Source organism: Micromys minutus (genome assembly GCF_963924665.1).
Source record: "Micromys minutus genome assembly, chromosome: 11".
Taxonomy (NCBI): domain Eukaryota; kingdom Metazoa; phylum Chordata; class Mammalia; order Rodentia; family Muridae; genus Micromys; species Micromys minutus.
In genome coordinates, this window is record NC_137980.1 from 56,111,228 (window position 1) to 56,122,729 (window position 11,502).

General features: G+C 40.2%; 1 protein-coding gene across 1 annotated transcript; it reads right to left on the reverse strand.

The window, feature by feature from the left end:
* Nucleotides 1-332: 332 nt before the first annotated feature.
* Nucleotides 333-2,107, reverse strand: LOC308427470 (zinc finger protein 120-like; the record flags this gene model as incomplete). Its single annotated transcript, XM_080925587.1, has 3 exons — nucleotides 333-397; nucleotides 605-731; nucleotides 2,051-2,107. 3 exons carry the CDS (start codon nucleotides 2,105-2,107, stop codon nucleotides 333-335), a joined length of 249 nt encoding a protein of 82 aa, XP_080781713.1.
* Nucleotides 2,108-11,502: the final 9,395 nt, after the last annotated feature.

Genomic DNA, 11,502 nt, shown 5'->3' on the forward strand with positions numbered 1-11,502 from the left:
CTTATGCCCATCCCCTAATCACTGTGATTACCTTTTACAAGAGGTAAGTGGTATTAGATTGAACGGATTGGCAGTTCTACAATATGGCTATACTGGGCTATTAATCAAATAGCGATGTAGCTCTTAATTCATTGTTTCTGTGTCTGTGTGCTTAAAGAAATGCTTTGGAATCACAAATTAGGTGCTTACTATTGATGTACATGGTTTTGTGAGATTTAATAACCACCCGTAACTAAATGAATTACTTGTTTACCCTATCACTTTTCTTTAAAACTTGTAGCACATATTATATTTTTTTCAGAGGCTAATTTTTATCACCTTGCACATGAAAATTACCTTCCATGTCTTCTAGAACTTTGAAAATGTTCTTCAATAGCATGGCCTTCCCAAATGTAGCCTAAAATATGGTACCAGAGAATGTATGTCACATTACATGAAATTAGGAAAAATTTAAGTTACTAACATGAATGAACTTTAATACTATTACTGATTAATTCACCTCATTTTTACTTATTCTCATATGAAATTACAAAAACAAATAATAATAACAAGTAAACAGGTTTCCTTTCCTTTAAAAAGTGAAAAAAAAAAATCCCAGCATTACCTATAGCAGTGAGATTCCTATAGGTCTCCAGCATCACATCTTTATAGAGACTCTTCTGAGAAGGATTCAGCAAAGCCCACTCTTCCCGAGTGAAGTTCACATGCACATCCTCATAGGTCACTACATCCTAAATGATCCAATATGTGTATATATAAGAAAGCAGGATACAGTCAACAGTGTAAATGTATATTTCTAAATGAGTGGTTGCTGACTGACCTGCCCACTCACATCGTACCTTTTGTCCAATAATCAAACAGCCTTTCACAGTTGAACAACAACAGAAACCTAAATAAATATAGAAGGAAATAAATGATCCCAGAAAACCTGGTGCCTCAGTATTAAGATTTTCGGAATGCAAGATACAATCCACAGACTAAATGAAGTTCGAGTACTTGGAAGACCAAAGAGTAAATACTCAGCCTTATTAGAAGGAGGAGCAAAAAATTCACAGGAGGAAATGCAGAGAGAAAGTGTGGAGCAGAGACTGAAGGAAAGGTCATTTAGACACTGCCCCACCTGAGGATCCATCCCATATACACTCACCAAACCCAGACAATATTGTGGATGACAAAAAGTGGATGACTAAATGAACCTGATACAGCTGTCTCCTGAGAGTTTGACAGAGCCTGAAAAATTCATAGTCAGATGCTCTCAACCAACCACTGGACTGAGAGAACAGGGTCCCCAATGGAGGTGTTAGAAAAAGGACTGAAGGAGCTGAAGGGGTTTTCAATTCCACAGGAAAAACAACAATATCAACTAACCAAACACCCCAGAGCTCCCAGGAACTAAACCACCAATCAGAGTACACATGGAGGAACCATGGCTCCAGCTGAATATGTAGCAGAGGATGGCCTTATGGGCATCAATGAGAGGATAGGCCCTGGTCCCTGTGAAGGCTTCATGCCCCATTGTAGGGGAATGCCAGGGAGGGAAGGTGGGAAGAACTGGGTGGTTGGGAAGGGGAAAACCCATATAAAGACAGGGGCAGGGAGGATGTGATAGGGAATTCCATAGGGGAAAAAAATCAGAAAGGGAGATAACATTTAAAAAGTAAATATCTAATTTTAAAAAAAGATGCTGGTAATGGATAATGTAGGATGCTCCCAGACCTTCCTCACTTTCTGTTCCCTGAGAACCAATACTCAAGAGTTCCCTTAGGACCAAAGATTCCTTCAGTCTCTCCATGACTCCTGAACATACAAAAGACCACACCCATCATACCTTCCCTTCTGGACCCATCTCTGTTGCCTGACCCACCAGCTATGGGGAGACACCCACTGTTCAACTACAGGACAGGCGTCTAGAAGACTAAGAAGTCTGTTCAAAGGCCTATCCCAATACCTAGTACCCTAGATCAAATTCACATAGTTCCTAAAGTACTGTAACACAATATCAGGGAAAGCTTCCTCTCCCAGTTTTCATGTAACCAGTAAATTCACAAACCTTTTCCAACTGCCCTTCTTTTCCTCCTTCATCTCTATCTTCATTTTCCATCTTCATCTTTGGAGCACACCCCTTTGTCAAACATATGGCAAGCTTGCCAGAAGACCAATTAGCCTGTCTGTAGTTCTATTACTCTGTTATCCTAGATGCATTTTTTCTGATTTTGACCTAGCACTGAACTAGAACACAAGTAGCAGTTTTAGCTCTCTCCTGTCAGGTGTCCTGTGGATTGCTAAAAGCATCTTTCCCTCAATTACTCTTTCTTAAGCCTCCAGTACAAGTGAACATTTCCCTTTGAACACACCCACCAAAAAGAACGGTGAAATAGGCAACACTCAGGAACACACTCAAAATCCAGAGATCAAACAGAAACCCATGAAAGCCACCCAAAGAAGAGAAACTCAGAAAGCAGTTTCTAGATTTAGTTACATCAAACCTAGGTGTCTAATTAAATGCTCAGGAAGATAACCAATAATAGCCAAGAAAACGTCAGCTACAGAACAAAGCTGTTCTTCCATAGCAGGTCCTCAACATCCCAACAATTATAAACAACAAGAAAAAGATTTTAAAACCAAATATATCAAGATGATAGACGTCCTTAAAGAGAAAATGAAACCCTTTAATAGTTCAGGTAAACACAATCAATTGGAGGAAAACAAGAAATTCCTTAAAGAAAGCCCAGAAAAACCTGGCAAACAGTTTAAGAAAAACAACAGGTCATTACTTAAAAATAGAAATAGAGGGCTGGAGAGATGGCTCAGTGGTTAAGAGCATAGACTGCTCTTCTAAAGGTCCTGAGTTCAACTCCCAGCAACCACATGGTGGCGCACAACCATCTGTCATGGGATCCGATGCCCTCTTCTGGTGTGTCTGAATAGACTACAGTGAACTTTTATATAATAAATAATGCAAACAAAAACATGACACAAAACTGAGGGAGTCCTGGCAATGAAAATGTTACAACTGCAAGGTGGAACTACTGAGGAACGATTCTCCCCCAGAGAGACGGAAGTCTCTCTATGAAGCCACAATTATGCCTGCACATAAACCACAGAAAAGCCCAACAAAGAGAGAACTTCAGATGATTTCCCTTATGAATATCAATTAAAAAATACTCAATAAAAATTTACCAAACCGAATCCAAGAACAATCATCCATCATGATTAATTTGCTCCATCTGGGGATGCAGGGGTGGTTCAGTATATGTGGTTCAGTATATGGAAAACAATCAACATAATTTATGACACACACAAACTCAAAAAAACTTCATGATCATCTGATAAGATGCTGAAAAAACATTTGACAAAATTTAATACTCCTTCAAGGTAAACGTCTTAGAAAGATCAGGTATTCAATGCCCTTAACTGAACATAGTAAAAGCAATATACAGCAAATCCATAGCCAACATTAAACTAAGAGAAACTTGAAGCAACCCCAATAAAATCAGGGATTAGACATGGCTGCCCACTCCTTATGTATTCAATATCGTACTCAAAGTCCAGGCCAGTGCATTTAGACAACAAAAGGGGGTCAAAGGGATACAAATGAGAAAGGAAGAAGTCAAAATATCACTATTTGAAGATGATGTGATAGTATACGTAAGTGACCCCAAAATTTTCACCAGGAAACATCTACGCCTGATAAACAACTACAGCAAAGTGGCTGGATATAAAATTAATTCAAACAAATCAGTAGCCTTTCTCTACTCAAAGGATAAGGAGGTTAAGAAAGAAATTAGTGAAATGACACCCTTCACAATAGTCACAAATAATATAAAATATCTTAATGTGACTCTAACCAAGCAAGTGAAGGATCTATGACAAGAACTTCAAGTCTCTGGATAAAGAAATTGAAGAAAATCTCAGAAGATGGAAAGATTTCCCATGCTCATGGATTGACAGGATTAATATAGTAAAAATGGTCATCTTGTTGAAAGCAATCTACAGATTGAACACAATCCCAATCAAAATTCCAACTCTATTCTTCAGAGAGTTGTAAAGAGCAATTTGCAAATTAATTTTGTATAACAAAAACAAAACAAAACAAACAAACAAAAAAACAGGACACTGTAAACTATTCTCATCAATAAAGGAATGTGGGGATATCACCATCCCTAACCTCAAGCTGTTATTATAAAGCAGGCATGAGAAAAAACTGCATGGTATTATTGGTACAGAGACAGGCAGGTTGATCAATGAAACGGAAGTGAAGACCAACAAATGAACCCACACACCTATGGTCACTTGATCTTTGACAAAAGAGCTAAAGTCATCCAATGGAAAAAAGGCAGCATATTCAAAAAATGGTTCTGTTTCATCTGGAGGTCAGCATGTACAAGAATGCAAATCGATCCATTCTTATCACCTTGTACAAAACTCAAGTTCAATCGGATCAAAGACAGCCCATGAAACCAGATACACTAAAACTAATAGGAGAGTGGGGAAGAGCCTCGAACACATGGACACAGGGGAAAATTTCCTGAACAGAATACTTTTTATTCAGGGTTTCTACTCCTGCACAAAAAACCATGACCAAGAAGTAAGTTGGGAAGAAAGTTTTATTCAGTTTACACTTTTATATAGCTGTTTATCACTAAAGGAAGTCAGGACAGGAACCCAAGCAGGTCAGGAAGCAGGAACTGATGCAGAGGCCATGGAGGGATGTTACTTACTGGCTTGATTCCTCTGGCTTGCTCAGCCTGCTTTCTTATAGAACCCAGGTCTACCAGCCCAGGGATGGCTCCACCCACAATGGGCTGGGCCCTCCCCCTTGATCACTAGCTGAAAAAAAAATGCCTTACAGCTGGATCTCATGGAGGCACTTTGTCAACCAAGGCTCCTTTCTCTATGATAACTCCAGCTTGTGTCAAGTTGACACAAAACCAGTCTGTACACAACACCAGTGGCTTATGCTCTAAGATCAACATTAGACAAATGGGACGTCATAAAATTGTGAAGCTTCCGTAAGGCAATAGGACAAAATGGCAACCAACTGATTGGGAAAAGATCTTTATCAATCAATCCTACATCTCATAGAAGGCTAACATTTAATATATACAAAGAACTCAAGAGGTTAAGATTCCAGAGAATCAAACAACTCCATTAAAATTGGGTTTTAAGAGAAATTAAAAAAAAATCCCTGAGATTCCACTTCACACCAGTCAGAATGGCTAAGATCAAAAACTCAGGTGACAGTAGATGCTGGAGAGAATATGGAGAAAGCGGAACACTCTTCCATTGCTGGTGGGATTTGAAGCTGCCCCAACCACCATGGAAATCAGGCTGTCAGTTCATCAGAAAATTACACATAGTTCTACCTGAGGACCCAGCTAAACAACACCTGGGCAAATATGCAATAGATGTTCTAACATGTAACAAGGACACATGTTCCAGTAGGTTTGTAGCAGCTTTCTTTATAATAACCAGAAGCTGGAAAGAACCCAGGTGTCCCTAAACAGAGGAATGGATGCAAAAATTGTGGGACATTTTCACAATGGAGTACTACTCAGCTTTTAAAAACAATGACCTCATGAAATTCTTAGGCAAATGGATGGAACTAGAAAATATCACCCTGAGTGAGGTAAACCAGTCACAAAGAACATACTGGGTATGTGCTCACTGACAAGGGGATGTCAGCCCAAAAGCTTGGAATACCCAAAATACAATTTACAGACCACATGAAGTTCAAAAACAAAAGAGACAAAAGTGTGCACTTTTCAGTTCTTCTTAGAAGGGGGAACAAACTACAAGAGAGAATACGGGTACACAGTGTGCAACAGAGATAAAAGGAAAGGCCAACCGGAAACTGCCCAATCTGGGGACCCATCCCATTACTATAGAGCCACCAAATCCAGACAATATTGTGGATGCCAAGAAGTGCAGGCTGACAGGTATCTGATACAGCTGTCTCCTGAGAGGCTCTGCAAGAGCTTCACAATTACAGAGGCGGATGCTTGCAGCCAAATATTTGTGTGAACTAGGTCCACAATGGAGAAGTTAGAGAAAGGACTGAAGGAACAGAAAGGGTTTGCAGCCCCATAGGAAGAAAAATAATACCAACCAACCAGACCCCCTCTTCCCAGAGTCCAGAGACTAAACCACCGAACAAAGACTACACATGGATAGACCATGGCTCCAGTCACATATGTAGCAAAAGATGGCCATTTTGGGCATCAATGGGAGAGTCTCTTGATCCCGTGAAGGCTGCATGCCTGGCAGGGAGACAGAAGGAAGTGCGTGGGTTTTGGGGGAAACTATCCTTTTTTCTTTTCCTTTGAGGAAACTACCCTTATTTCAAGAATAAAACAGGATCCATAGGCTTAATGCTGGTTGTGATCCTATGATGCCACCTAGAGCTGATTGTTAGTGACACATTCTTTGATATCAGCAAGAGCCTAATGGCTGTAAACCCTCATAGAAGCAGGGGGAGGGGAATGAGATAGGGGGTTTCCAGAGGTGACACCAAAACGTATATAATATTTGAAATGCAAGTAAAGAAAATATCCAATGAAAAAAAGAATAAAAAGATAAAAATAATTGAAAAAATATAGGTGTACTGATTATGAAATGGAGCAGACCCTTCCTGGTAGAAGGAATGGCATTAATAAAATACTCTTTGATCTTGCCCCTATATGCTGTTAACTGCTGAGGTCTATAACATGACACACACCACTAAGGCTAATAGCATGTTTTCAATTTCTGAGATGACTTTAATATGTAATCAAGGATTGCACATACCTCTATAATACAGGTCCTAAAGTAGGCAATAATTATACACTGTCTCAAGCTCACATTCCCAATTAAACCCGCCAGTCTACTTTTATTCAATCACATGGATCAATTAGTACATGATGTGGAATTACAAAATTATTCACCCTGCCTGAATCAGGTCCCTCTGAGGAATGGTGACACCGGCAGCTGACTCCCTTCAACTTTGGTCTGTGATCTAGCTGCTGCCTGCTGTTTCACCTGCCAGTGATTACAGTAAGCATCCCTCCTGTTCTCATGAGAAGGTGTAAGAAATAGCTCAGTAAGACTCAAGTGAGCAATTATAAAACGCTACTTTACTTCATTCCTTTAACTCAAACATACAGGAATTTTCATCAAGAGGAAAGCAAGGTCGTAACCCTGGGGAGCAACAGACCAGGATCAACGCTACCTGAGTCATCTTACCTCATCTTAGAAACATCTTCATAAAGCTCTCCTTGAATATATCATCCCAGAAAGAAATCACCACCCATGCAATTAAAACATTAATTAGGAAAAAAAAATTCTCAGCCGATTTGGGATTCCACATAACCTGTGATCCATAATTTACTTTCTGGGTCAGGATGCAGGTTGTTTGAGAACAATTTAAACATGGAGTGGAGACTGCAAGTCCTACTTAGCTAGTTAGCAGATTAGCATGGCAAAGACCCCCAGAATTATTTAGGTATATTAGAACCCTGAAAGATCATTTTTCAGTGGGGGGGGGGTCATGAGTTGGAGGTTCCCCAGGATGAGAAAGATAGGAAAAGTAGAAGTTAGAATGTACAATAGCTGTGTGAGATCATGCCCAAGTTATGTCTTATGCCAAGTAGGCTTCTTAAGAGTAGCATCTTGTATAACACTTGGGATAAGTGGAATGAGATGGGGGACTTCCATGTAGTCGGCAGTAACTATCATAGAATGGTACAAACTCGGGAGAATACTAATAAAACAGTGCTGCACAAAGGGTGACCACCTGTCCAATAAAAACCATTACTGACCAGGCCCACACTTTACTGGGAACTGATAACCATATCCCCAAGTAGTAGAAAGAGTTGGGATCTCAGGATCTAAAGCAACCATTCCCCAAAGGCCCTGGCCACTGGACATTACTACCTCTTCTAATCTTAACTCTTGTTTTATTAAAAGAGTACTATTTCATTTTCAATATATTAGGACTTTAGGTAAAGGTCCCAAGGGTCTGAAGTTGAAGAAGAATCTATGCAATTCTCCATACGTTAGGATCAAGCCTTTCTTGATTGGGCCTGCCCTTAACATATCACTGTTCTTCCTTTTCAAAGAGCTGTCACCAGGTATAGTCCTGCCCTTGAGGCAAAACTATCCTTTCCTCAAGAATAAAACAGGATTCATATGGGAGACCAGGACTTTATCTTGGTTGAAACCCTATAATGCCATCTGGAGCCACTTCTTAGAGACCCGTTCTTTGATATCCGTGAGGGTCTAATGGCTGACTGTAAACCAGATTTGAACCCATTGTTATGGTTTGGAGACAAATGTCTGGACAATCCTGGTAAATAAACATATGTACTACTCTTATATCTCTAAAAGGACTGCTTAGCATCCTACATACCTGTCAGGAGATTTATACACAGTCCTGCCTCTTAATATTTCCTCAATGTTGGTAAATACTTACATCATCGATTCTCCTCTTGTATATCACAGATCGATATTGGAGGGCTGCCCAACCCATGAGATGGCTTTTACTGCCTCCACAAAATCGACAAGAAATGGATGTTATAACTTATACACGATAATATACAAACCCAGCTTTCACTTTGGGCATCTTGCCAAGTACATTACTACACACAACCCTCTGCTGTAAGCATTTGGGACAGAAGCAGATCCCATAATAAAATTATTCAGAGGACAGACCCAGGTACAAGGAGAGACCACAAAGGACCTCCCACATTGCTGCATTATGTCTGGCTGCTGCTTACCTTCCAGCCACAGGGGAGACCCAGCACACATGCTTCCTTTGCTAAATAACTTTCTCCTCATGTATGTGGCAGATGCCCCTGCACTTACCATGTTTGGAGGTCTGAGCTTGCCTGAGACCCACACACAGCACACAGTCCTGGGCCTCAGAACATAAGATACAAAACCACTCAGGTCTGCAGAGTTACAGAGTAACTTGCAAAATGTGTACCCTGAAGAGCCACCTCCTCTTCTGACTGTCCCGATTGGCTAGTGAGTCTTGAGTGACATGACAACTTCTTCTCCTGTTTGTCTGAATGGACACAGCTTACTGGTTCCCTCCTGGGCCAATCCTTCTCCAGGTCTGAAGATTTGCTATTCAGTAGCACTAGTGCCTCTCCTCCAATAGCCCACCTTTCCTTTCTTCCACCCAGCCCCTGGGAGGAAATAAAGTTTTTCTACTCCTGTGTATGCTATGTCAAATATTCTTCTGAACATGGCCAAATACAAAATCATTGATCTTTAAGGGCATTCTTAGCTCAAGATCATCCAAAACATATGTAAATTATCAAAATCATGGACAAAAAGGCTCTAGAATGTTTATTTTGTACTATGAGGTCTTAGCTAAAAATCAAGTAAATGACTTGTTCAAGGAGCCAGTCCAACCTATTAATCATGATCGATGATATAACAATTAAACTAATAATGCCACAATTCTCACATATACAAAGGATAGTGAAATCGACTTCAGATAATCTCAAGGAATCGTCAACTTTTCAATATCGTACACACAGTTTATAAAGAAACTTCTATGTGTCTCAGAGTTATGACATCATTGTATATATCCATCTGTATATGCAGACTTTACCTACCTTATTACATACATACATATGCATATATACATATGTACATATATAGATGATTAAAAGATAAAGAGACACAGATATAATGCTTTTTATGCTGAATAAAGTTTACACTTGGGATATTCAAATGCTCATTTCTCTGCCATTATATCTTATTTCAATCAGAACACAGCATCCTGCAGGGAGCTCTTTAAGGGAAGGTGGACCCTCCTGTGACCTAGAATGCATTTGACTGGAATATTATCAGGAATAGAAAACTTGGTTAGAAAATGCCTCCAATGCCAAGATAACTACTGTTTCTTTCAGAGCACCCAAACTTCAGTGCTAGTACGTACTATTATTTGTAAATCAAGTTCCAGGGGTTGAAAAAACCACCTCCTAGTCTTTCTGGCTTTCCTAACCTTCAGGCATGGGCACAAAACAAAAACACACATAGAGGTAAAACAACATATAAACAAATTAGCAACTAAAGTTGTTTTTGTAAAGGAGAGGGGGGTGAGGAAGAGGGAGGGAGAGGGAAGGAGAGAGAACTTACTAACAAGCTAAGCATAACCCTAACCCTAACCCCAATCCCAGCACTTAGAACACAAAGGCAAGAAGAGCAACACACGTGTGCACACACACACACTGAAAAAATATAACAAAAGTTATACTATACACAAAGAAAACTCTGGAGAATTTTGGGCAATACAGTAAGTCTGAAAGTCATTTCAGGTGTTCAGAACCAGTGCCGTACAATCATTTCCAAAATGAGTATCACGGAGCGTGGCAGCACGCACTGTCACCCCCAGCACCGTGAGGCAAATTCTTATGATGATTCAAAAATATACCTCTGTTGCCAAGGACTAAGACTGGGATTGGAGGGGTGTTTTGAGAGAAAGGTGTCTGAGAGCAGAGAAAATGAAGGACACGCATTCAAATCATGGTACAAGGGGGCAGCCTATGCTCTGCTGGAAACGGTTTTCCAGCTGCTTTCATTCTGGTCTTACTCTTCCTGTCTGACTGGCCTCTTCTGGAGATCCTCAGACAGTTCTCTGGGTCCTACTGAACGCCCTTCTTCGAGCATTTCTTTCTTCTATTACAAAACAATTCTCTGGGTAGCTCATCTCCTGCAGATCATGAGCGCATTTTCATTTTACATGTCAGTCCAGTCATTTACTCCAAGTTTTCTCTTTATTGTCTTAACAATGAGCATCCCTAGACCACATACTTTCATCCTTAGGAGACAGCAAGTACAAATTCTCTTTTAACAAAGCAAAAACATTCAGCACTCTGCATGACTCTGTTAAGCACAGATGCTAAACTATCTGAGTGGACCAGGTCCTGAAATGACCATTTCTACCTCTCTTGTTCTGTCCCAGGAAGATCCTGTTTACCTTTGTTCAGCCCAAACAACAAGGACAACAACTTAGCTGGGTGATACCTCCTGTGGTCACCACTTCCTAAGTCTCTTTATCTGCTATCTCCACCTTAGAATCTTTCTGACACATTGTCTGACTGCACACCTGCTTTTGGTGCTTTAGATTTGGGAAGCCCCTCATCATTCAAATTGCATATTTATTTATTTATTTATTTATTTGTTTGTTTGTTTGTTTGGAATTACATATTTTGGAACTCAATTTTTAGAGTTTTTTTTTTCTTCCCGTTGTCTTTAGTGCAGTCCGGAAGGTCACAGCACTTATCATTTTAATGAGCCATTAGCTACACCTAGTCATCAGGACTTGTTTGGTCTCTAATTGTGATGGAGTCATTAACATTAAAATGGAGGATACTTCTTAAAGGAAGACGGACACTGTTATTCAAAGGAGCCTTTAACACTCTGGGAGGCCATTATTCTCCGACTCTGTCTCCGAAGCAGGAACCGTGTTATCCGGTCTCCAGCAAAGCCACTCAGTGCCTGGTGTCCTGT